The 26764-nt window shown below is 43.1% G+C and overlaps 1 protein-coding gene across 2 annotated transcripts in view; it reads left to right on the top strand.

The window, feature by feature from the left end:
* Positions 1–26764, top strand: part of NF1 (neurofibromin 1) — a 71458-nt gene that overhangs the window by 5680 nt on the left and 39014 nt on the right. The window contains exons 2-32 of one of the 2 annotated variants that reach the window (XM_030962390.1): positions 848–991; positions 2469–2552; positions 4207–4397; positions 6642–6748; positions 7006–7073; positions 7312–7387; positions 7902–8059; positions 8587–8760; positions 8930–9052; positions 9348–9422; positions 9764–9895; positions 11981–12115; positions 12654–12767; positions 13101–13180; positions 13726–13849; positions 14459–14602; positions 14920–15166; positions 15493–15566; positions 15683–15766; positions 15879–16319; positions 16718–16857; positions 17289–17411; positions 17690–17773; positions 17854–17970; positions 18589–18770; positions 18844–19055; positions 19643–19804; positions 20350–20453; positions 21019–21154; positions 24106–24168; positions 25994–26152. In XM_030962390.1, coding sequence (XP_030818250.1) covers positions 848–991; positions 2469–2552; positions 4207–4397; positions 6642–6748; positions 7006–7073; positions 7312–7387; positions 7902–8059; positions 8587–8760; positions 8930–9052; positions 9348–9422; positions 9764–9895; positions 11981–12115; positions 12654–12767; positions 13101–13180; positions 13726–13849; positions 14459–14602; positions 14920–15166; positions 15493–15566; positions 15683–15766; positions 15879–16319; positions 16718–16857; positions 17289–17411; positions 17690–17773; positions 17854–17970; positions 18589–18770; positions 18844–19055; positions 19643–19804; positions 20350–20453; positions 21019–21154; positions 24106–24168; positions 25994–26152 — 4257 coding nt within the window. The remainder of the gene's footprint in view (positions 1–847; positions 992–2468; positions 2553–4206; positions 4398–6641; positions 6749–7005; positions 7074–7311; positions 7388–7901; positions 8060–8586; positions 8761–8929; positions 9053–9347; positions 9423–9763; positions 9896–11980; positions 12116–12653; positions 12768–13100; positions 13181–13725; positions 13850–14458; positions 14603–14919; positions 15167–15492; positions 15567–15682; positions 15767–15878; positions 16320–16717; positions 16858–17288; positions 17412–17689; positions 17774–17853; positions 17971–18588; positions 18771–18843; positions 19056–19642; positions 19805–20349; positions 20454–21018; positions 21155–24105; positions 24169–25993; positions 26153–26764) is intronic. The other variant, XM_030962391.1, reaches the window with a different exon arrangement.

Raw genomic sequence — 26764 nt, 5'->3', positions numbered from 1 at the left:
GTAAATCCTGATTAAAAGCATTGTTTCTGAAGAGTGGCGGCTGGCAGCAGGCAGGGGGAGTGGGTGTGTGCCTGGGAAGTGACTTGTTTGTGACCCCTGAAGAATTTGGGTACAGCAGGAAACAAAGTACCCAGTGTTCACACAGCAGCAGGAACATCTCAGGCCGTGCAGTCACTCTGAATCTTCTCTTTCTGGGCAAAGATGGATTTCAGGTCCAGTTCTTACCACTGGCTGTTGGGCAGGGACAGGTAACGTGTGGCTCACAGGTGCTCCAAGCGTGTTTGAGGCTGAGATTCAGCACTGGGGGTGTTTGTGGGGGGACCCCAAAGGTACCACGTCCGTGGGGGCTGCAGGGCCAGCGCTGGCTCCTCCTTGGCCAGGCCTGTCCTGTGACAGAGCAGGGGACACACGTGGGACAGCCACTGCCTTCCAGCTCACCTACTCTGGGACCTACTGGGGTTTTCCTCCCCTCAGGTCCCAAGATGCATTTTCTTCTTGGAAGGTTTTTGGTCTTTATTAAGCCCATTTTTAAAATAAAGAATCTTTTCTTATAATTCTGTCTTATATTTTTCTGCTCCTTTTGATTGCTTTGACATCCCGGTTGTAGAAAATTTATCACAAAATAGAGGTTTAGTTTCAGTTCAGAAAAAGGAACAGGTGAGCTTAAGTGTTTTGTTTTATAGATAACTAACAGAAAGATGAATGTAGAGAAGATGAAATAATGTGTTCACTATTGTCTCTTGCTGAATGTTTTTCAAAGTGGTTTCTGGTGTGTCACAAGCTTTTAACCCATCTTTAAAGCTGTAAATTTCAGTGTGAAAAAGCTTATAACAGTTTTCTCTTGTAGCTTCCAATAAAGGCTTGCCAGCAGAATACCCACACCAAAGTCAGCACGGAGCACAACAAGGAATGTCTCATCAACATTTCCAAGTACAAGTTTTCCCTGGTCATCAGTGGTCTCACCAATATATTAAAAAATGTTAATAACATGGTAAGCTTTCTAATTTTGCATTGTTTGGTGATTTTTTTTTCAAATAGTTGTTATTTATTTCTATTGTAAAATCTGCAGAGAATTACTTGAAATTTAGTCAGATTGTTGCTTGTCTTTTACACTTATTTTCTGTTTTGAAGTTCACCAGCAGCATCCATCAGAGCCATGTTCCACAGAAAGGTGTTGGGATTTTGGGGCAGGGAAGGGATTTAAAACTGGAGCTACTTGAATTTTCCAGGCTGCTTGGGTGTTTCACTGTGTGTCTGTGTATATATAAGATAGATGTATTTTATAACAACCAGATGAGTTTCAGTGAGAACCTTTGCCATGAGAAAAGTTTAGTTCATTGAGTTTTGAATCCATGTAATTTGGGATCGTTTGGAATCTCCCCAAACAGGTAACAGAACTGGCCAGGCTCTGGCAGTACTTTTTGTATGGTTTTAGAGACATTATTTAGAGTGAGCCTTTGGCTGTCAGTTGTACAAGGATGTGCAGCTACTGGAACTGCAGAGGACTGATAAAATGAGAAAATAGGTTGCCCTGCTGCTAGGGATTTTAGGCTGCTTAAAGCTACCTGTAATCCCTTTGGAGAGAGAATTTATTTTAATTAAACTCTACAGGCATGAGGGAACATGTTGATGTGCAAGGTGATTGGCTGATAAATGAGAAAACTGTACAGTTTAAAGAAGTTTCTCTATGTGATACACAGATTTTGAGAGGAAAGACCTAGCTGAAAGTGTCAATTAAAAAGTTTGCCCTGAGGAGCAAGTCTGAATGTTTGTCACATGTGATGGTCTGAGCTTCTGTGGGAATCAGCAATAACTGGGGAGGGTTTCTGTGGCTGGAACAGACCAGCCCAAGAGACACACAGTCATAACAGTCTTGGTTCAGAAGGAATCTCAGCTGAAACCTGGGCTGAGGTGAGCCACCCCTGCCCTGGGGTAAAGTAAACCTCTCTGGGTGGCTCTGTCAGGTGCTCTGTCTGTGGTTTTGGCTGAGTCTTTCCTGCTTTGTTTTGCTGTTTCAATGTTGCTGGAGGCAGTGCCTGTTCTTGGCGCAGGACTGGGTGCTGGCTGGAGCACCCCAGGGAGTCCTGCTCGTGTCTGCAGTGGGGCATCCTGTACAGAACTGCAAAAGGGTCAGCACTGATTGATTCCTGAATAGGTTCTGAAAGGTGAACCCACACTTCTGAGCAGCCAGTGGGCCTGAGGGAGGTGAGGGGCTGCAGGGCACCTCCAGTCTTACTTTGCAGGGGCTGTTGGTTCCTTGTTGCTTTTGGCATTGCAGACTGGACAAAGATATTTCTTTAGTGATAAGGTTTTACTTCCTATTTTAATTTGACTTTTGCTGGCTTTATGTCTAAACTCCAAACCAGAGCAGTAATGGAGCCATAATTTACTGTGCCACTTTGCTGCTTCCCTTTCATTACATCACAAGTCAAAGATCTGTGTCTCAGATGAATCCATTCTACTTCTAGAGAATATTTGGAGAAACTGCTGAAAAGAATTTATATCTATCTCAGCTGATTATCTTGGATACACTGGAAAAATGTCTGGCAGGGGTGAGTAGGCTTGCCTAAGTAATTCTAACTTGGAATCTAATGGGTTGGAGAATACAAGTCAAATGCTTGTGTATCTGTTGTTACTGGTACTAAAAACTCACCAGATTTAGAGCAAAATAGGATTAATGCCATTTAAAAATACTAAAACTTCCTATAAATGCAAGTAGTTGATGTAATTAAAGCATTAATGATTTGGAGGGTGCTTTTTATTGCCTAAAATTAATGGTCTTTTTTCCTGTTAAAAGTAGCAGAGAATTCAGTACAGGTTTTTCATTTTGTGCTACTTGGTTCTCTGCATACAGGGCTGAGGTTTTTTAAAATGTCTTAAAACTTTCATTTGTTGAAGTAATTTTCCATGTGCTTTTATATAGAGCAGAAACTTTGCTGCCACTACTCTAGAGATGATTTCTGCAGGTGTTTCCTAGATTACATTAGTTAACCATGTCCAAATCTCCACTGGGAGTGCAGGCCTGAACTTTCCAGTCGGAGCTGCTGCAAGGCAGTTTGCTGGTCCTTTTGGGAGGAGAGTGGTGCTGGTTGTACAACTTACTGTGCCGAGCTGGAATTGCAAAGCCAAGCTTCACTGAGAGCGAGATTTGCAGTGGTTTATTCTTTTAACAATAACGGGATTTTATTTTCAAGCTGTGTCTGATTTCCAGCTTTTACAGCTGAGAAAAGCCCCCCTTTTTGGCACTTTTTGTCTTTGATGCATTGAGTCATAAGAGCAGTTTGAGTCAAAAACTCAGAATTTTAAGTTCAGAATTTAGTTATTTTTAAATATTTCTACAATGCATAATATTTGAAACAGTGGTTTTCCTGATAGATCATCATATTTAAATAGCCTAAAATTGTGCTGAATGTTTCTTGCTCTGTCACTTGAAATGAGAGCAGTTTGAGGCAGAATATGTTAAATCAGAGTGAGCCAAAGCTCTGTACAAAGCGTGTTGTGTTCTGTGGTATCTTCAGATGGATTTCTTGCTCAATGTTTCATCAAGTTCTCATGGCAACAGGACGCAGGTCAGCTAAGTGGGAGTCTCTGAAACTTCCCGATTCCCTATGGAAAACTCATTGGTAGAATTTTAGAAGGCTTTAGTGCTGACCCTTCTGTTCAAACTTGCTCTTAGTAGAGCAAAGTTTCACTTCGAATTCTTCTGTAAATAGTTTCCTTATGTCTCACACTGTGCAAACTGGCAAAAATTAGATTTTTCTTTTGCAGGGAAATTAAGCCATTTTTGACTCGTATAGAGCAATTCCCATCAAGAGCAAGGGAGAAGCACCTCTTTTTGGTTCATTTTTAATATAAAATACTCTCTGTCAAAATATGGTCACCAAGCCCCTACCCCAAGGGACGTGAGGGTGGGCTTTGCCCTTTAGCCCTCAGGGGAAGCCAAGGCAGGCAGTGCTGTCCTGATCCTCACCCAGAGCAGCAGGACATGCTCATCAGGGCAAAGCGTGTGCTGCTTCAGAACCTGGTTTGATGTTTGCCTGGTGCTCAATGGCACCCATCGGCCTGCTGTCCTCAGCTGAGGCTGTGGGGTGGTTTGGCTGTGCTGGGGATGGAGCCTCTCTGTGCAGGTCGGGAGGTGGATCTGCTGGGGCAGGGCTCCAGGCTTTGCCTCGTGATCAGAATTCAGGGGACGCTGTCTGTCCGTAGCAACCGAAGGACACCATGCGCCTGGACGAGACCATGCTGGTGAAGCAGCTGCTGCCCGAGATCTGCCACTTCATCCACACCTACCGCGAGGGCAACCAGCACGCGGCCGAGCTGCGCAGCTCCGCCTCGGGCGTGCTCTTCTCGCTCAGCTGCAACAACTTCAACGCCGTCTTCAGCCGCATCTCCACCAGGTACAGACTGCTCCTGCAGCCCCCATGGGAGGGACATCATCTGCACTGCTGCCTGCAGCCCCCATGGGAGGGACAGCATCTGCACTGCTGCCTGCAGCCTCTGTCTGCCACCAGCTGTGTGCTGTTCAGAGAAGCCAATGCTTTAAATACTCTTTAATGGGGTAGTTCTCAAGTGGAATGCCCTCAATCTTTCACTGGGCAGAGTAAAAGGTTTACTTGGGTTTCAGGTTATGACATGAACCCGTTTCAACCCCATCCTGGGTTACTGCTGGCTGCATTTATTGCTTTTTTAATCTGCTTTCAAAAGTACCGCTGAAAATAGTGAGTGAAGATAATGCAGCAGAAGTTGAGTAAGTTATTGTGGGTGCAAGGTGTCTTGGAAAAAAAAAGAATGCTGAAGCTAATGGTTGTATCCATTTACTTACAAATTTAGAATGAAAACTGGTGATTGTCCACAACTGTGCTGGAGCCCCATGGTTGTTTTCCTGCTAGGAAGCTTTTATGTTAAATCTGTCTTATGCCTGAAGGGGACAAACAGCTGGGCTGTTTGTTAGTTCTTGGAAAAGACCCATTTGTCTTCTGATTTGAGTTTCACAGCACATCTACTGTAAAAATAACTGGATTTTCTGCTTTTCTAAGTAAGATGGGAGACAGGCCCAAAATTTCCATCTATTGTCTCTTTTTGCTCTGTTCCAGATCCTTCTGATGCTTCAGCATTTGTCAGTCCACTAGAGTGGTGTGCTAAGCTTTTTATTACTGAAATACTTTGATATTTTTTGAAAGGTGCTTGAAGTGGCTTAGCTCTTGTCACACAGTGTTACAGTTGACATCATTCTTGATTTGTTAGAAATGGATCTTGGGCAGCCTTACATGGTCACATAGCAATGAGTGAGCCAATTTAATTGAAACAGAGATTTATATTTTCCTCATATATTTATATATTTCTTTGGAAAATGTTTGTGTTTTAGAATTCAGTCTAAAATGATTGAGTAATTTGAAATTTAAAGTATTTTCTGAGTTGTTACAGAACCTTTAATAACTTCTATTTCAAGAACCTAGACTTGGCAGCTAGCATGGGGGATGTTGTTTTACTCTATAGGTTGATAGTGTTTTGTTGCTTATGGAAATGGAAACAATTTCTTTTGCTCCTTTTATTGGAAGCATGTTTCGGTTGAATTTTTTTGAGAATCCTTGAGTCTAGTGGCAGGATCTGTGTATTTGTATGCCTGTAGCATGGTTTGTTCCCCTGCTCCAGAGCACCCCCTCAGCATCCCTTTGAGCTGGAGCAGAGTGCTTTTCCCCTAACCTGTTTTCCCTTGCAGATGACTTGTACAGCAACAGTTAAATGTTTGACCAGTTGTTGCTGGTCTCCACAGGGGTCAGCCTGCTGCCAGTCAGCGCTGCTGATCCCTGACCCGGGTTTCCTGTTTAGGCATATTTCTGGGCCTTGCACAGCAGCTGGGGGATTTTGGCATGAAAAGCACAGCAGTGGGGACCTTCCCAGTCCCAGTGAGGGCTGTTAAGATTCCCTGGTGCTGAAGACATGAAGAACTGCTTTTGTGTGTAGTGCTAGAAATCACATTCCATGTCTGAAACACATCTGTAACCTTGGAAGGAGCCGTGGCACTCCCGAGTTTGTGGGAACAGATGCTGCAGTGATCAGTGGCTTGGTGTCTGGGAGATGCTGAGTAAAGTCTCTGAGACAGCAGTGTGAAAAGATGCTGTTTTGTTTAAACTGCTGTGATTAAACTTCATCCTGTGTGCTCAGGCCAGAGAAATGTGGAGCAAGAATGGTTGTAGCTCACTGCAGTGGTATCCAGTACCATCAGTCCCTGCTGTGCTCTGAGATCTTACCTGGGGCAGGACCTGCTGGGAAGGAGCAGTAGCCTAAGGGTGTCAGGAGTCCATGACTTCAGTGTTTAGTTGAAAAGATGACAAGGTTACTGCCACAGGAGGGTGGATGACAGGAGGATTTAGGCAAATCTTGGGCACAGTCAATCCACAGAAGGTACTGGCATCTTGTAAGATCATCACTGGTTTTCTAGCTCCATTTTCAGTACGAGGATGGCACAAGACTGTAATATTAAGTCTTAATCATGCAAGATCTTTTATTTCTAAGTCTGGAAATGTTCATCTGAGATGATGGAACATTCTCCTGCTATTGAAATGTATAATCTCACAGGTGTGTTCATACCTGTCTGGCAGGATCTGATGGAAAAGTTTGTTTACTTTGTGTATTTTTAGATTGCAGGAACTGACTGTTTGTTCAGAAGATAATGCTGATGTTCATGATATTGAACTGTTACAGTACATCAGTGTGGATTGTTCAAAACTCAAGCGACTCTTGCAAGGTATGATCTGAGCCTGTTTTGAAATATTTCTATTTTAATCTGGTTAGTCAGAGATGACACAGTGCAATTGATATATCTGGGTTTTATTGCTCTGTTTTACTCCAAGCAGTCATGTATTTACTGAAGTATTTAAGAGTAGTTAAGTAGTATTAAAACATTGATTTGAAAATTGCTTTGTGCTTCAAATATCTTGTATAACCTGTGTTGTTTTTAGAACAAGTTTCTGTTCTAAATGCAGAAATGTTTTATCTTTACAGAGACTGTATTCAAGTTTAAAGCTCTAAAGAAAGTAGCTCAGTTAGCTGTTATCAACAGTCTTGAGAAGGTAAGTGTTCAGTACTTCTGTTTCATTGCTTATTCATAGACTTTCTTCTAGTTTAGGAATAGTTGCAATTCAGTAATTTACTATAAAATAAAAATTGCTGCCTCCCTTTGATGCAAATATGTTTTGCAAGAAATTTTGAGTGATTAGAGTTAAGAATAAAACCTCTCTTTGTTTAAATGTGTAATTCAGTACAATTGTTGAAGCTCTGGAATGTGAAGGTGTTTCCCATTATCTGCAGGCATTTTGGAACTGGGTGGAAAACTATCCTGATGAATTCACAAAGCTGTACCAAACCCCCCAGACTGACATGGCTGGTAAGGCATAACACATGACAATGTTCAAGGCTGGTTTCTCAGATATCACCAAATGCATTCACTTGCATTTTGTGCCCTCTTTGCTCCTTGTGCAGCCTGCAAATAAACAAATTTCTGTCAACCTTTGTCAGGGCAGGCAAGAATATGTTCCTGTCTGTTTTCTTTCCTGACTCCCCTCTTAAAAGAGATTCATTTTGTTCTTCACAACACAAAGAAATAAACCCCAAAAGATGGAGACTCTTTAAATTTATATTTTTCATCTTGATACAGGGTAAAAACTTAGAGAACATCACCTTTACTTGTCTCTAGTGAAAAAGAGAGGAGAATTTATATTTTCAGGTAAACTATGTCTTTAACTGGGTTGAGACCATTTGATCCCCAGTAGCATGTCAGTATTGTGCAGACCAGAACTTTCCTTCTGTGTAGGTGGAACTATCCCTCTGCTCTTTTATACCTGTTCTTTACCTCTTCATAGTTAAAACTGGTATTGGACTTGGGCCTATGTTTTATGCAGATTGTGCTGAGAAGTTGTTTGATTTAGTGGATGGCTTTGCGGAAAGCACGAAACGTAAAGCAGCAGTGTGGCCACTGCAGATCATCCTCCTGGTCCTGTGTCCAGAGATAATCCAAGATATAGCAAAGGATGTGGTAGAGGAAACTAAAATGAACAAGGTAAGAGAATGAATTCTGGCTCTGGTTTTTAGAGTTGGCTTGGTTTTGCTGATTCTGTATTTCAGGGATGTTTAATTTTGGCTTTCCTCCTTCAAGAGCACTTTGCAATTCCATATGTAAATTTGTGCACTCTTTTTAAGTTCTCACCTTACATACGTTCCTTTACTGTCAGTAATTCATACAGATAGTATGTCCCAAACAATGTTATTTCAGAACTTTCTATTTCCTTGGAGATTTGAATCTCTGTGCTGTGATTTCCTCTGCCTCCACCTGCAGCAAATGGCTGTGCTGAGGTTCTGGGGTCTGCAGGGGGCTGTGGGCCCCACAGGTGCAGCACCTGCTGGGTTTGATGTGGCTGCAGCATGAGGGCTGGGAGTGAACACCCACCTCTTGTGCCATTCTGATTGCCCCAGCTCTGTCAAAGGGAATGTCTCTAATAATGACAGGATTTCTCCAGGATGCTGCATCCAGTTGGTTTTTGCCATCACAGTGTCTGGTTATAACTATCCCTGGTTTGAATTCTGCAGAAGCTGTTCCTGGACAATCTCAGGAAGGCCCTGGCAGGACACAGTGGGAGCAGGCAGCTGACTGAAAGTGCTGCTATTGCTTGCGTTAAACTGTGCAAAGCATCTACGTACATCAACTGGGAAGATAATTCTGTCATTTTCCTGCTAGTGCAGTCCATGGTAGTAGATCTTAAGGTAAGAATGTCTGTCTCCTAATTGCAGTGAAGAAATTTGAAATAATGAAGTTAATTTTGAATTTTTTAATTGAATACCAGCGGTTTTCAATGGAAAGTTTTGTATTAAAAGTAGCCAAGAATAATAATGGTATCTGATTTATATATTTATATTTTTCTGAATGATATAGAATTTGCTGTTTAACCCAAGCAAACCTTTTTCAAGAGGCAATCAGAATGCAGATGTAGACCTGATGATTGACTGCTTGGTTTCCTGCTTCCGCATAAATCCTCACAATAACCAACACTTCAAGGTAAGAACACTGCTTATGGTAAGTCATTCTCTACATACTATTGACAATCTGTCAGTTATAAAAGCTGTGCTAACAGCAGCGTGAAGCTCATAAATGAGTTCAACTGTATAAATATCCCTTAGTAATAAATCCCTGCATGTTTTGATAAATCTTTTCACAGCTGATTAGGCTTCTCTTGTTCAGATTTGACAGCTTTGTCAATTTAATAAAAAGGCTCCAGAATGTTTTTCAGGATGATAGGAGGATGGCAAAGACAAAGATATTCCTAAGTGGCTTTTATGTATTTTTATTGTAGATCTGCTTGGCACAGAATTCCCCATCAACATTTCATTATGTGCTGGTAAATTCACTCCACCGAATCATCACAAACGTAAGTTCTGTCAGTATTTCATCAGCTCAGTGTCTGGGGCTTCTGTTCAGATCAATATCTGCTTAGTAAATACCATTTGGGTAGCAGGCTAGATCTTGTGAGTGCAGAACATCTCGGGGTTGGTGCCAGTTCAGGAGGCAGAGCGTTGTAGTGAGCAGCTAGGTCGGAATTGTTGCTTCAGTTGCAGCCTGTTTAAAGGTTACAGGTTTGATAATGGGCATGCAGGATGACGCTGGGCATACTGGTACAGTGTACAGGGAATTTGGGGTGAGGGTTGGGCACGCTTAGCCTCGGTGGCCCCAGAGCTGTGGCTCGGGGTCAGCGCTGCCCTTGCCTTGCAGTCGGCGCTGGACTGGTGGCCGCGGATCGACGCCGTGTACTGCCACGCCGTGGAGCTGCGCAGCATGTTCAGCGACACGCTGCACCGCGCCATGCAGGGCTGCGGGGCACACCCTGCCATCCGCATGACCCCGGTAAGCCCGGGGCACCCAGCCCTGCCTGGGGCACCCAGCCCTGCCCTCCTCTTCAGCACCTTGCACTGGACACCAGAGGGGGGAAGAGCAGAGCAGCAGGGAGCCACACGTGCTCTGTAGCCCTGCAGTGTTGGGGGACTGGCTGTTCCTAGTTCAATGTCTCTGTTTTCCTAGTGCTTTTAAACTGGCTACGTACAAGTATTTGTCCTCTAACTGTCCTCTGTGGCTAACTGTCCATTTTAAGCTTTCTGACTCTGTGAATAGCCAGCTAACATGTCCATCCTTGCTTAATGTGAAAAACCAAAGCATTCTGTATGTGAAGACAATCACTGAAAGCTGTGATACTTTTACCATGATTGGCATCTTCATTTGTCTTGCTTTATGTTGAGCAAGTTGACTGTTTGGTCTTGGTGACAGCAACAAAGGAAAAGATTTTTCAACCATTATGAAATAAAGTCAATATTCTTGGCTGTGCTGGAGAAAGTCTTGAGTAAATTCAGATTTGTCGCTCATCCAAATTCTTCCAGTAAGTCCACACACAGATGTGTTGCTGCATTCTCCTCTGAACATTCCTTGAGGACTTCTGCTGTGGCAAGTGGTCTTGGTAGGTTGGTTTAGAGAGCCTAAAATGAGACGTAAAAATATTCCTGTTGGGCTTCTCAAAGGAGAGCAAATGAGCACAATGCTTTTGGTTGAAAGCTACTCCATGTTTAACTTGCTTTTCACCTGTGTGTATTCATCTGTTGGAGAATAGTTGCCCTGACAATACCCCTGCTCTGACTGGTGGTGCTTTGTCTTCTGCTTCTCACTTTCCCTCTGCCTGGCTGCTGTTGCCCACGTGCTCAGACGCCCGCCAGCCCCTGCTTTGCATGGCCCTGGGCCTCTGCTGCTGTAAGTATGACCCGTAACTACCGCAGAAAAGCCCTTCCTTGCGCTGACTTTTCTGTGCATAGTTACCGCAGAGCCCGCCAGCCCCTGGGCAGCGCCAGTGGAGCTCCTTCCCCCAGGAAGGCACCGTTGGTTCTGTGCCCAGCACGATGCTCTTCCCCTGTGCCCCTGCTCTGCTTTAGAACTGGTTCCTCATTTCCAGCCTGAACTCACTGATGCTGAACTCCTCCACGTCTGCCCTTGTCCGGTGCTGTCTGTCAGTGTCCCGCTGCTGTTGGTCCCTCAGTGCACTGCAGAGAGCCTGGCCTGGCTTTCTCACTGACACTCTTTAGTTTGGACTGTGTGGAGGCAATAAGTACTTTCACAGAAACACATCTCCTTTTGCCACGTGGCTCTCCTAGAAATCCCTGAGCTGTGGCAAACCAAGGCTTAGCACAGAGTTAGCTGCCTCTACCACTGTGCTATCAATTTCTTGATCAGATGCTTTATGTGGTAGGTTCTATTCCATATATTTGCACAATAACTAATTATTGAAATAACATGAAGACCTAATTTCTTGTAGAAGTTAATCATACCATGTCATAGCTCATCATTTACCTTGAAGGTGATTTCAAACTAGGCTTTCTCCTTTTGTTCAAAACTTATAAGTAGTTCACTGGTTTTTCAGCTGAAGGCAGATTATATTTAAGTGATGCCCTGTGTGCCTTTTAGAATTGAAAGGTTCATTTTCCAGAGGCTGTTGAGGTGAACATGCAAGCATCTGGCCTGGGGCTGTAGCAGAAAATAAAGACATTACTTTGCCTTTAGAAAGAATTCCCTCTCATGTAATCAGAACAAGTTGGAAACGTTAATTTTTATTTCGGTCTCAGACCAGAGAAATCACCAGTAATTCTTTTTGGTACTTTTTCCACTTTTCTTTCACCACAGTTGGTCTCTTTTGCAAAAAATTTTCTTATGTCTACATGCAGCTTACTGAAACAATTGTTAAGGGAACTTTAAAGATACAGTCGTGATTGCCTGTGAGAGAGGGGATTTTGAACTAGAAGGCTATGTGACTATACTTGAGTTTTGTATACTTTTAAACTTTTTTTTAAATTATAGATGACAAAAGCAATAAATTTCGTAAGATGTTTAATTATAATTGTTATGTTTGACTACTTTCCTGATGAAGACTGTGATTTTTTTTCCTTCTATCAGAGCCTTACATTTAAGGAGAAAATGACAAGCCTTAAATTTAAAGAAAAACCTACTGATTTGGAAACCAGAAGCTACAAGTTCTTGCTGTTGTCCTTGGTGAAACTGATCCATGCAGATCCAAAGCTTTTGCTGTGTGTAAGTAAATCCTATTGTCATACTGTTCAGTCATAGTGGAATTTACTTTTGAAGCTACTAAATGAGTAAAAATTAATGGTCACCTGACCATCTAGGACACTTCCTACTCATCTTTGTCTCTGGTTATGATGCTCATGTGATTTTGAAGGAAAAAGAAACTGTAAGAGACTTTACAGAATCAGAGCAAAACAATGAGCGGGAGCATGAAGTTGTGTGACTCTTAAGGGGAAGGAGGGGGAAGGAGAGGGGAATAGAAGAAAATTAAAATGAGGGGGTTGGAAATTAGTCATCATTTCAATGAGTACTGTCTCAGATCTTCCATTTTCTTAGGCCTGTGATGGTTTAATATAAAAATATTCCAGTTCTGTCAGAGACATGATATGCAAGGCGTGTTATGGATTAAAAATAAAACAACAGATTCTCTGAAAGATCCCCAAATCCCCCTAGTTCAGCAGCAGGAGTGCTGCAGGAGCTGTCAGTAGTGTGGTCAAGCAGGGAAGGCTTTGCAGCTGAGCCTGTGTTGTGTGTTTCCATGCAGAACCCCAGGAAGCAGGGCCCCGACTCGCAGGGCAGCACGGCCGAGCTGATCACGGGGCTGGTGCAGCTGGTGCCGCAGTCCAGCATGCCCGACATCGCCCAGGAGGCCATGGAGGTGAGGGGCACAGCCCGAGGCTCCCTGGGTGGGCATTGCTTCAAAAACAGCCTCTCCTGCAAAAACAGAGTGTGTGTGTATGTGTGCAGCATGGCTTTGGACAGAGATACCAGGGAAAACCTCTGCGTCTGCAGTATGAGCGTGGAGTAATGACTAAAATGAAATGTTGTTGACAGCAAGTAACAATGAACTCTTGCTGTTCTATGGAAAATACTTTTTATATCTTTTGTTGTTCTTAAAGCAGTTAATGAATATGACTGCACTGATTTTCTCTGCCTGTGCTCAGGTACTCTGTGAAGTTCTGTCTTTAAGTGAAACTCTCTTTGGCTTTAGGCCTTGCTGGTTCTGCACCAGTTGGACAGCATTGACTTGTGGAATCCTGATGCTCCTATAGAAACATTCTGGGAGATCAGGTATGCAAATTAACTTATATAAATGAGAGAAATAGCTGTTTTGAAATAGCTGTGAGTATTTTGGGAAAGCTTTGCAACAACAGGGAGTTCACGGTCTCTTCGGGCGGGGGGAAAACCCTTCACACTTGGCACTAATTTGGACCCTTTGGCAGTTTTAACAGAGAGTGTGAGGCCTGACGGGATGTGAAGAAGGAACATCCCTAGATGTGTTCCTTCCAGAGCAGAGTTGACACGTTGTCAGAGCAGTGTAGGTAACTCGTGCTGCCCTGTCTGTGCTGTCTCTGTCCCGGGCAGAGCTGGAGCTCCAGGCCGGGCTGCCCGCGGGGCTTCAGCTGCTCCAGGCCGCGGGCGCTGGGAAGGGTCCCAGGGGAGCTTGGCCTGTCCATGCACACTCTCACCTCTCTGTTGTACTGCTGGAAGCCCAGGGTAGTGTTTGCACAGGGTGTTCATGCTAAGTGCCTATTTCTATGTGAAACGTAATATAATACCTTCAGAAGTTTTGGTGTTCCATCAGAAGGCTGATGCTGAATTTCATTTTGCTGCAGTTCACAAATGCTTTTTTATATCTGCAAGAAGCTTACGAGTCATCAGATGCTCAGCAGTACAGAAATCCTCAAGTGGCTGCGAGAGATTCTCATCTGTAGGAATAAATTTCTGCTAAAAAACAAAGTAAGTGAACATTACCATCTCTCTGTTAGTATCATTGACATGAATTGTTCTCTGTTGGTGTCACTTCCTTTATTTACTAGGTTATTTTTGATTGGAAGAGATTTAGTAGCTACTCCTACATGTTCCATTCTCTGATTTCCTCTCTGTTTTGTGAGGCACCTTGGTTAGAATTGGTAACTAAAGTTAGGTTTGGGATTTTTTTTCCCCTTTAGCTGCACAGGTTGCTGTACTTGCCTAGAAAATGAATGTTTCACATGTGCCTTGTGCCTCTTTGCCTAATACCCAAGGTGAGAGAAAGGGAAGGTAGTTAATGGTAAAATACGCATGCTTATGGACAAAGAAAGTTTCCTTTTGGATCTCAGGTTCTTCTAAGTCCCAGAATTCATACTCGCTTCTTTCTGATATTCTTAAAGTATCAAATAATGTATTTCTTATGGGGAAATATCAGTCTAGGATACCATTAACACAAGGAACTTGATAACACTCTGAGTGCAGCAGTGGAAAGAGTACTGTGCAAATGTCCAAGAACTTTTTACCTTCCTCAGATCTATGCCTTTTACTCTTTTAAAGTATCAATTGATACATTATTTTCCTCCCTTCTCTTTATAGCAATCAGATAGGAGTTCCTGCCACTTCCTTTTCCTTTATGATGTCTCTGGAAGTGGAACTAGTCAAATTTCTCTTGACCATGAGGAAATGATGCGCTGTGCACCAGGGGCTACCCTGAGGAAAGCAAAGGGGAATTCTTCCATAGTAAGTAATACATGTTGATAGTTCATTTTAACACTTGAGAAAAACCCTGTGGGCAAGTAGAAATTAAATTACCTTTAGAGTTAATGTGCTGGTTAACAATGATGTTTCAGACTTTACAAAGTAACATTTTTTCAGTTAAAACGTTGGCAGATATTTTTTTATTAAGATTGCAAACAGCATTGTGACAGCATATATGAGCCCTGATCCTTTTTGGGATGGCTTATTCCTACTAGAACAAAAGGAGTTTCAAACACAGTTTGGCCAGGGCTGAATTTTCACAAGCAGTGTTCCCCAACTGGGAATTGTGTGTTTCCCAGGAGAGCACTGCAGGCTGCAGCGGAACCCCGATCTGCCGCCAAGCCCAGACCAAGCTGGAAGTGGCCTTATACATGTTCCTGTGGAGCCCAGATATCGAGGCAGTCCTGGTGGCCATGTCCTGCTTCCGTCACCTCTGTGAGGAGGCAGACATCAGATGTGGAGTAGATGAGGTCTCAGTGCATAATTTTTTGCCAAACTACAACACTTTCATGGAGTTTGCATCTGTGAGCAACATGATGTCAACAGGTAAGAGTCATGAGTCAGTAAAAGTAATTTTGTACCTGGACAAAAGACTGTTACTTGTGCTTGAGTTCTTTAAACAGGTTGAGGTTCTTGATTTCATGCCGCTCTGGCTTTTCCTGGAATGTCTTAGTTATTAGAATTGCTAGAAAGTGTAAGGAATTTGGGTGACTGAGCTCAGGATGATTTTACAATTGTGTAACAAGAAGCTACCTTTCTGAAGAATTTTAGGGGGATATGTTCCTCTTAATTCAATAATTACTTTCAAATATCACAAATTTGATGTAGGTGGATTTTCAAAAGTTCGGTTCAATGTTCTGCATCCTTTGCAGGAAGAGCAGCGCTTCAGAAGAGAGTGATGGCGTTATTGAGGCGCATTGAACACCCCACTGCAGGCAACACAGAGGTGAACTAACTTCTCACTTCGTATGTTCTGTGTGCCCATTAAAAAAACAAACACAGAAATATTGTTGCTACAAGTAGTTTTGAAGTTAAATCTTGATATATTTTATCTTCTTTCAGGCCTGGGAGGATACACATGCAAAATGGGAACAAGCAACAAAACTAATCCTTAACTATCCAAAGACCAAAATGGAAGATGGGCAGGTGACTATAAATTTTTCCATTGGTTCAACATTTTGAAATTCAAACCAAGTCTTTAAGCTTATATATTTTAAGGCATTTGAGTTTTAACGTAGCAAACGACCTCTGTCTCCAGGTGACCGAGAGCCTGCACAAGACGATCGTGAAGCGGCGGATGTCGCACGTCAGCGGCGGCGGCTCCATCGACCTGTCAGACACGGAGTCGCTGCAGGAGTGGATCAACATGACAGGGTTCCTGTGTGCCCTGGGCGGCGTGTGCCTGCAGCACCGCAGCAGCGCGGGGCTGGCCACCTACAGCCCCCCCATGGGCCCCCTCAACGAGCGCAAGGGCTCCATGATCTCCATGGTCTCCACCGAGGGCAGCGTGGAGACCCCGGTCAGCAAATTCATCGACCGCCTGCTCACCCTGATGGTCTGCAACCACGAGAAGGTGGGGCTGCAGATCCGCACCAACATCAAAGACCTGGTGGGGCTGGAGCTCAGTCCAGCCCTCTATCCTATGCTCTTCAACAAACTGAAGAATACCATCAGCAAGTTCTTTGATTCTCAAGGACAGGTGATTCACAGTTGTGTGATATTATTTACATTTGTGTCAGTCCTGTCTTTCCCCCGGGTGACTGAAATGGATCCCTCTTTGTGTTCTGTGCACACCCCCTGTGAGCAGAGTGATCGTCACAGCACATGTTAATGATTATTGTGGTTGTGATTCCAGGCTGTATTTAACATTCTTGAGTAGTGAACTCTTGAGTGCAGAATCTGTGAGATTGTTTGTGGAATCCTTATGCCTGGCAGTGTTCCCATATTGAATTGTGACATGTATTGGAATTCTCTTGGCTTGATGGTAACTAGAAAAATGCTTGTCCATGAGATTTTTGAAATGTTGCAGTGTATTTGGCAAATACTCTTTCTTTGGTTTTATGTGTAAAAAATTAACCAGAAATTGTCATCCTGTAGGTCTTGTTAACTGACACCAACACACAATTTGTAGAGCAAACCATTGCTATAATGAAGAATTTGCTTGACAATCACACAGAAGGAAGCTCAGAACACCTTGGCCAAGCAAGCATTGAGACAATGATGCTGAATCTGGTTAGGTAAGGAGCCCCCTTGACCTTCCTATACATAGGCATTATGTTTAAGTGAGTTGGAACCTTCTAGTTTAAATCTTTTCTGCTTGTGTCCATGGAGAAGCAGCAGCTGATTTTCTGATCCTCCTTATGGTTCTGACAACTTCAGTATTGTGGAAGTTGTGTAGCATAAAGTGCATTGCTGAAGAGAGACTGTTTTGTTTTAAAGAGCTGACCATTCCATAGCTTGGCCCTACTGCCATAGGCATTCCTGGTTACTTTTCTGTACATTGATGTTAGTGGTTAAAAACCAGCTGAAGGGCAGATTTTGGTTCACTATTACACTGATAGAAAGTTTTGGCCAGAAGAAATTTGCTACTGATGCAGGGGATTACTTGGGGCAGAGGAAGTGAAGTAGCATGAAGTATTTAATTAATCTTTTTTGCTTTTTTCTTCAGGTATGTGCGTGTGCTTGGAAATCTGGTACATGCCATTCAAATAAAAACAAAGCTCTGTCAGTTGGTAGAAGTAATGATGGAGAGGAGAGATGACCTTTCATTTTGTCAAGAAATGAAATTTAGGTAAGGATGGCATTGCCTGACTGATAGGGTAGAGTACTGTGGGCGAGTGTAGTTTTCTTTGGTTAGGTGGTTAAAAAAGAAACCAAAGCCCTGTCACAGCAGTATTCCTGGTACAGAGAGAGTTCCCTTGTCTGTCTTCAGAATGATTATAAGCCTGGTGCTACATTTAAATATTACTTAGTTTGTGGTGATACTGAACACTTGTAACAATTTAATGTGTGATACAGACAGGTAGAAAAACCCCAACAAAGCTAAACCAATCTATTTATGTGTAACAGGAACAAAATGGTGGAATATTTGACAGACTGGGTAATGGGAACATCTAATCAAGCAACAGATGAGGATGTGAAATGCTTGACAAGGTAAGGGGCACTCTTCACATTTGGTTGCAGGTAGAGCTATAAGTAAAAGTGTCTTATATTTGTTAAATTTTATTTTTCAGAGATTTGGACCAGGCGAGTATGGAAGCAGTGGTCTCTCTTCTTGCTGGACTTCCACTCCAGCCTGAAGAAGGAGATGGTGTTGAGTTGATGGAAGCAAAATCTCAATTATTTCTCAAGTAAATAGTGACTTTTAACTGTTCCTCTATACAATCACTCTGAAGAGAAACCTCATATGACCTTTATTACAAACTGTCCTTTTCTTCCAGCAGAAATAATTGTATTATCTCAAGAGGAATTACCTCTTCTCTGGCCCATTTCAAAATCTCTGCTTTGTAGGTTTATGGAAACATTTTCATTTAAAAAATAATTAGAAAATTTGGCTTTGTTTCTGCTTAATGCAGATGCGTGTTTCAGTCATGGCAAGGATTACCTTGATTTGATAGTGTATTTTATTTATTTTTATCCATGAAACTTAAACTCTCTTTGAGTTTGTTGATAGAGGCACACCAGTGTTGGGGAGAATGGGCACACCAGGTTTGGGACAAAGGGAGGTTGTTGGAACACAGTTAAGGTTTGGGCTGTGCCGTGAGGAGGCTGCTTGGCGAGGGGGTGAGGTTTGGGGGGGTTTATTGTGTGATTGCTGCTGTGGGTGAGGTTTGGGAGGTTTGTTGTGCGTTGGCTGCCATGGGTGAGGTTTTGGGAGGTTTTTTAACTCCCCATGGGTGAGGTTTGGGAAGTTGGTTGTGCGTTGGTTCCCATGGCAGGGCATCTGTGACCGTGAGGGCTGTCCCCAGGTACTTCACGCTGTTCATGAACCTGCTGAACGACTGCAGCGAAGCGGAGGAGGAGGGCGCGGCGGCGGGCGGGCGCAAGCGCGGCATGTCGCGCAGGCTGGCGTCGCTGCGGCACTGCACCGTGCTGGCCATGTCCAACCTGCTCAACGCCAACGTGGACAGCGGCCTCATGCACTCCATAGGTAACGCCCCGCCTGCCCGGTGCCCGCCCCCTGCCTCTGCATCCCCCTCACTGCTGCTGGCTCTCTCCCTCAGGCTTGGGCTATCATAAAGACCTCCAGACCAGAGCCACCTTTATGGAAGTCCTCACCAAGATCCTGCAGCAGGGGACGGAGTTTGATACCTTGGCAGAAACAGTGCTAGCAGATCGCTTTGAGAGATTGGTGGAGCTGGTTACGATGATGGGTGATCAGGGGGAGCTTCCTATTGCTATGGCTTTAGCCAATGTGGTGCCTTGTTCTCAGTGGGTAAGTTGATTTTATTTCCTACATTTTGTTAAAATAATAAGACGTGAAATAAAAAGTGCCACAACAGTCTGGTACAGAGAGAATAGAGCTGCCACTGACAATAGCTAGCCTTTCTTTGTGTGTTCTTAAAAATGTACTGAATCTAAGTTCAGATCTTGGTGATAAACTGCATTTTAGTTAATGTCTAGGAACGATTTATATCCAGTCATTATAATAAATGCATCTGGGCTGGTTATTTATTACAGGTGGTGTGTGCTGTGATGCAGACACACAGAATTGTATTTGCTCTTCTAGGTTTTAGCAAGATGAGTTGGGCTTTGTTATACAGCGGAGTGACTGCTTGTCTGTCTGGATAACCATTATGCACTTGTAAGGCTGGATAGCCTGAGGCAGATTTTTAGACAAGCAGTAGCATAGGAAACGTTTGCAGAGAGATTGTTTTTGTGTAATTTGATATTTACCTGCCAGAGCCAGTAGCAGGCATAAAGCTTTATTGCAAACTGCTCAGTGGTTTTGTCATGGTGCTGGGTTTTCATACATGCCTTGGCTCCCTGCGAGTCAGATTAACTCTTCCTCCTCTCTTTAAGGATGAGCTGGCTCGTGTCCTGGTCACACTCTTTGATTCCCGGCACCTGCTCTACCAGCTCCTCTGGAATATGTTCTCAAAGGAGGTCGAGTTGGCAGACTCCATGCAAACACTCTTCCGAGGAAACAGCTTAGCCAGTAAAATAATGACTTTCTGTTTTAAGGTACATAATCTCTTTTTTTTTTTTCCCCTCTGGTACCGATCTCTTCAATAGCAGGAAAACTTTTTGTGTTTTAACATTTCATGAAGTGAATCTTGTAGAACACTTATGCTCAGGCCCTTAAAATGTAGGTATCCCTCTGGCACTAAACTTTTGCCTTTCTGACTGGTTCAATTGTATGACTGATTCTGGGCCAGTGCCAGCTGGAGGACTCTTCCTGCTAAATTCTGAGGTCTTGTTTGTGCTCCCATTTCAGTTTAAAAAGTTGTGTACAAACAGAGGTGAAGTGTGGAGTCAGTGCTGTAAGAAAGAGTGTCTGCTGGTTAACGCAGTTGTTATTTTTCTCTAATTGGAAATTAATTAAAATACCTGTAGAAATTGATCTTGGTTGTGTTCCAGAGGTGAGACTATAATATACAAACCCGAGTTTTACAGGAATTTGGCTTATGCCAAAGCAGCCCAAGTGTTTTCAGGCTGTTGAAAGCTTCCAGAACTTTGCAGCATTCCTGTGTCAATCTGGGCTCTGTCCTTGTTTTCCCTGCACACAGGTCTATGGTGCTACATATTTGCAGAAGCTGTTGGAACCCTTGCTGCGGACTGTGATCACTTCCCCTGAGTGGCAGCACGTCAGCTTTGAGGTGGATCCAACAAGGTTTGAGATTCAGGGCGAGCTGCAAATGTATTTATTTGTAAACATGATTCCCACTCCTTTTTCCTTGTTGCAGATATTTCTCTCATGCTTTCATACTGTTGTACCTCTCACTTTTCCAGACACATTAATTGTCTCTGCAGCCCTCTTGCTCTGTTGCTTTAAATTATTTCTAACTCTTAGAAAAATCAAAAGTATTCATCTCTTAAGTAGCTTGTCCAAAGATAGGCCTTCTAATGAATGCTTTAACCATCAACTGTGTCTACCTCAAAATTCCTTTCAGATAAATCATCATGAACTGATAATGCAATTATCAGTTGGAATTGTGCATGCATGTGTTTGTATAAAATGGTCTGAGAGAATGCCACCCACAGCTGTCTGTTTATTACTGAGTTTTACATGGCCTTTTATTTGTACCTTATGTGGTTTAAAATAATGATGGAAACTTTTTCTTATGGAAATACTTGTGATCTTTTACACAAAAGGAGAAATGAGGTTCTTACCAAGGATGTAAGTGCAGTTTGTGTTGTGTTTGATTGCTGGTCATACATGTGTGGGTCTGTTTCAGGCTGGAGCCCACAGAAAGCCTTGAAGAGAACCAGAGGAGTCTCTTGCAAATGACAGACAAGTTTTTTCAGGCAATCATTAATTCCTCCTCGGAGTTCCCACCCCAGCTGCGCAGTGTGTGCCATTGTTTATACCAGGTATGCCTGCAGTGCTTGCCTGCCCCGAAGCTTTGGGGTTGGTTTGTGAAATTCCAGCAGTTTGGAGCTTGGTGCTAGGCACAGGGGCATCTCTAAAGGTTCTTCCCAGATGTTTGATAAGTAACACCAGTCTGATCATTGGGGCTAAGGGGTGTTTTAAGGCTTGTGTTTGCAATCAGGAGGTGACTGAAGGTACCCAGGTTCCCTGACCTCCATCCCCAGCTCCTCTGCTCTGTCCTGTGGCTGCTGAGCCCAGTGTCCTGCTGGATCTCCTAGTGTGTTTCTCATGGATTCAGCTGCTGCTAAAAATCTGAGTAGGAGTTCCCTCAGGGCTCACTGGGAATACAGTTTCCAGTCCAGTTGGAGCATGTCACAGAAATGCTGTGCCTGGTGGAATATTGGAGCTGTGGTCTCAGTGCGGTGCTCTGGAAGAGCTGCTTCTGCCCTTTCAGCCAAAGCCTGTATTCAGGTCTAAAGCAAAGCCAAGCAAATGGATTTTCTGACCTGTGTGAACTAATGATGAGTAACAAAAATCCTGTCACATTTGCACAGGGGATGCTGGGGTGATCAGGGCAACTGCTGCAATCCCCAGAGCTTGGGAGTGAGAACAGGGAATGTGTGTTGGGACTGTTGTGGTCTGGGGTTGTTCCTGTGAGCCCTTGCACTGAAGCAGGTGTGCAGATGCTGAGCCTTGTTCCTGACTGAGAGCTCTGTAAAAGCCTCTGAAGGCTTTTGGTTTCTCTTCCTGACAGTGGCTGTGTTTGGGTTGGTGGCAAAGTGACTTTGGGGTTTTTTGATTTGTTTGGGTTTTGTAATCAGGAAATGAAGTGGGCAGATTGGTCTCCTTCATGGCCACAATGTCACAGACATCAACTAGAAGAATATTTGAGTGTTACTGAAAATATCACACACAGCCTTGGTTGTTCCTTCTGTTATTGGGTGTTACATTCTCCCACACCTCATCCCAGAACTGGGTTTATATGCTGTTTCCAGGATGTGTCAGATTATTGCCATTTCAGTGGTCCATTGGTAGCAATTATTTCTGTGCAAACCATTGGTAATTCCTTCATGAAATAGAATTTTTAAAATGTGCTCACCAGCAGGCATTCCCACAGATTCTTCTATGGAAGCCTTTCCAAGTGTGTTGGCTTTATTCTTGCCTTTACTGTCTGTGGTAATAAGGGTAATTTGTTCCCAAAAGAGATTATTTACTGGCAGATATACAAGTGGTATTAACTGATATTTAGCTTCAATATTTACTACTTTAACTGTTTCTAGTAACAACTAGATTTCTGTACAATTGTTTGACTAATGCTATTTGTGATGAACATTTTGTACTTAAAATTTCAGGGAGTTTTGAGGTCTAGCCTTTATCTGAAAGAAAGTACAACCAGGATCTGATTTTGGGGCATTAATCTATTTTTATTGTAAGAACCAAATAGGTGATTTTTATAAGATAACTTCCCTTTTAAAAAGGTGAACATGTTCCATCCCAAGCACTAGTGTGAGAGTAAATTATACTGAATTTTGTGGTTTTTTCATGCGTAGAGTGTTAAAGTAACTGTGCGAAGAATGCTCACCAGATGTGTTCTGTAAATGATTTTAATCACTGTAGCAACCTCACAGAAACGGTGTCTTTGGTTGGATATTGGTGTCTTTGCTGGCTGGTGTTTCTTTTTGGGAACAGAGCCCAGTGAATGTTTTCCTTTGGAAACATCAATAACTGGCTACTGGTACAGATTCACCTGGCTCCTTACAGGTAATGTATGTTCAGGAGTGTGATGTGGGAACAAGCATGCTCACAGTAACTCCTGCAGAGGATCTGTGCTGCCTCTTCCATCAAGTCCCCACAAACGCACGTGGGTTTTCTTGTGAAAGCAGAGTGGAAATTTTCCTCTTGCTGCAGTATCCCAGTGAGCAGAGTGTGTGTACAACTGCTCCAGGAGCCACTTGTGGAAATTACACAGGGAAGGTTGGCAGAGGTGCCACTGGTTAAATATTCATAGGTCCTGCACAGGTTTCAGTTCAGCTTGCTTAGCAGAGGGTTTTCCTGGCTGGTTTGGGTTGGGTGTTTGCTTTTCATTGTGTTCCATCCTGGACATGTGGAAGCTCTCAGTGCCAGTGTGACCCTCTGGAGGTGGCTGGGTGCTGCAGGCTGCCTGGGACCCCGCCCTGGGTGCTGCTGGAGGCTCCCAGGGATGCCCAGCCCTGTCCCAGCTCCCAGGAGTGTTGATTCCTCTGGCTGGGGAGCAGGGCGCGAGGGTTGGGGCTTTGATCAGGTGCTGCTGGAAGTAAAACAGAATTGGGGCCTTCGTGGTGGGTCCCTTTGCATCTCAGTGAAATGCAGAAATAAGCACAATCAAGTCAGATCTCTTGATTTGGAAATCTCTAATAAATTAACTGTAGGCTGTAGCTTCTTTCTTCCTTTGTCCAGAGAGTGTTTTATGGCAGTTTCCTCTCACAGTGTAATAACCCTGATGGTTCACAGGTCTAACCAAATTGAAGGACACACAGAGAAACATTGGGAAGATTTAAAACTCCAAATTTAATTTAAAAAGCAATATGTATTTCAAAGGTATAACACTACTATTTGTACTGTTAAAATTATTTGGGGATGGTAAAACACATTTGAAAGCTGAATATACACCATTTAAGGCCCAAGATTGTGTATCATGAGCACATTGATGTGGTTTGACTTTTAATCTAGCCAGAAATAGTAGAAATGATTGAAATTCAACATTTGCTTGTTTTGTATTTAGTGCTTTGTAAATAAGATGTAATAAAACTGTGGAATAAAAACTCCATCATCAGTCTTTAGTTTATATATTTCATTTTCTGTTGGTTATGTTTGTTACATTTTACTGTGTAATTTATGTACAAGTCAACATTGGTTTTTTGTTGCTATATGTAGTTGGTGCTGTGACTTGTTTGTGCTCATCTCTGTTCTGTAGGCAACTTGCCACTCTCTACTGAATAAAGCTACCGTAAAAGAAAAAAAGGAAAACAAAAAATCAGTAAGTTTGGAGACCTTTTTATTAGCCATTTCTTTCAAAGCACAACAGAAATCTTTTGCTGTTTGTTCAAAATATCTTCACTTCAGTCTATTTGACCTCACTGTAAAATCATTCTACTAATTCTGGCACAAAATAGCTTTCATTTCAATTAACACTGGAATTAAGTTAGATTTAAAATATTCTCTGTGTGCCTATTTGAGTAAATGAGACATTTTTAACATTACTGCTTAGTATTTAATATTCTGACTCTTCTAGTCTTGCCACCATCTTCAAATTAAAATTGTGGAAGAAAAATGTTTCCTTTGGTTTTGAGAAAAATCTAGGTCTGTTGAGCTGCTTTAACACTCTGGCAGATAACCTGAGCTTGCATCCTGGGCAAAGAACAATTAATATTTGTGGGGTACTCGAAAGAGGCTCATGGGACTTGTTTCTGACACATTGTCTTCTGTTTCCTTTGTGATTAAGTGAGAAAACCCCAACTTTAGCACTTGTATTATTTCCTGAGAAAAGCAGATTTTCCATTTTAAGTAACTTGCTGTGTAAGGGTTTAGATCTGTGGGTTGCTTTAGAACATTGTCTTTCAAAGTTCAGACTTACTCTTTTCTTTGGCAATGACCTCAAAATATAAAGTATGAATCAACCAGAATGGAAATCTAGATTTTTATTAAGTACTGTTATTTTTGCTGTAACTGAGCAGAATAGTAAACATGTTTAAAATGCAAAAGTTGTGGGCAAACCAGTATTTTACAAGAAAATATCAGTAATTGCATCACAAGGTAACTGACTGGAGTTGCTAATGAACCAAAGTGATTCTTGGTGTATTTTATACTAATGGCTTTGTCTGGTTTGAGCAGCATGATTTGAGATTGCCTTAGTTATGTTTTGAAGTATTATACTAAACTAGGATTTGTTTGGAGTTTTTTTATTTTAAACTACACAGGATAATATCAAGTTTGCTAATTTTATTCTGTGGAAAGGAAGAATCTATCTGACTCCTTTTGATCAACCATTGTTACTTGTTACAGTACACACATATGGATATTGATGTTTTATAGAACCACATGTTGAATATCTAAGAACTTTATTTTTGTCAGGAAGATTTGTCTTTAACTTTTCAAAGTTAAATCAAAGATATCCAAAGAACAACTCTCCTTTTAGTAACGCACAGTTTATTTCCTTAAAGAAAAGAGATTTCATGGGAATTATTTTTTCCTGGATGCCAAGGGACAATATTTTAAATCTGCTCAGTGGTTTTATATGGTGTATGTGTAGGCAGAGGAGTGCACTGGCCACTCAGCTCTGGCTCCTTCTGTCCTGCAGTGGACAGATGATGGTTCTGAAGGGTATTTCTGCAAATAGCTCCTCCTCACAAATGGAAAATTACTCCTGAAGCTGTAGAGCACAGTGTTACTGCTGGAGAGGCTCGTGGCTCACTTGTGCAGTTACAAACACACAGATCAAAGACCCAGTAGGTGAAAGGTGTCCCCTGCCCTGGGGGAGGGCACTGCACACCTGAGGCACCTGCGGGGTCCCTCCAGGGGCAGGGCCCTGTGTGGGATCAGCTCTGAGAGAGACGTGGCCAGGAGCTCTGGGAGCCGTGTCCCTGCCACCGGAGCTGTGCAGCAGCTGAGGGAGAGCCAGCTGCTGTCTGAGAGCCCCACTCCTTTCCCTCTTGTTCTGGTTCTCTGGGATGCAAGACAGTCCCGCTCCATTGTGCCGCGCATGGTGTGGAAGGAATGCTTGGCTTGGCTTGCCATGCAGGGCTTTAGGCAGCCCCTGCCCGGTGCTAAATGCAGAACTGTTGTGTGTGCTTGTCCGTGCACAGGTGGTGAGCCAGCGCTTCCCCCAGAACAGCATCGGGGCCGTGGGCAGCGCCATGTTCCTGCGCTTCATCAACCCCGCCATCGTGTCCCCGTACGAGGCGGGCATCCTGGACAAGAAACCCCCGCCCCGCATCGAGCGCGGCCTCAAGCTCATGTCCAAGGTGAGCCCACACCCTGTCTGCCTGCCCCTGGGCTGTGTGCACCTGCTTCAGTGCTGCTCCATGACCAGTGTGAGAAAATGGGGAAATGTGGAGGTTTTTGTAGCAGCTGTCACGTTTATTGAAGGCGCAGTGTCTGTGCTGTGTTTATGCATCATGGCATTGTTTGAGCTCTCAGCGGTGTAAGGATGGGGATGAGCACTTGGCCAAAAGGATGGATAAGAGAGTGGAATTCCAGCCCTTCACTTGAACTCCTCATTTGGGTAACAAAGAGACCGATGTTCCTGTGAGCACAGTGAGGGTAGCAGCAGCCAGCATTTATCAAGTTCATCCCACTGCTAAAGAAGGGATTTTTCCTGCCTTTAATCTTATTTGGTCATATTTCTTGTGAAAAATTTTTTAAAAAGGTTTAATGAGGGCACACAAATTCTGTGGCCTGTGTATATTATCCATTGTAAGTGTTGGGAAATTGTATTTTTCTTTAGATAGGGGTGTGCTACTGCTTTTACTTACCTGTCTTAAGTTCTAGGAGAAATACTTAATAACTTACTGGTGGTTTGAAAGATTACTTATTTTCCTAGTTTAAAGTTCATAAAGAAGTGAATTAGTTTTTAT

Source organism: Camarhynchus parvulus, chromosome 19 (genome assembly GCF_901933205.1).
Source record: "Camarhynchus parvulus chromosome 19, STF_HiC, whole genome shotgun sequence".
NCBI classification, from domain to species: domain Eukaryota; kingdom Metazoa; phylum Chordata; class Aves; order Passeriformes; family Thraupidae; genus Camarhynchus; species Camarhynchus parvulus.
This window is presented reverse-complemented; position numbering and strand designations above follow the sequence as displayed.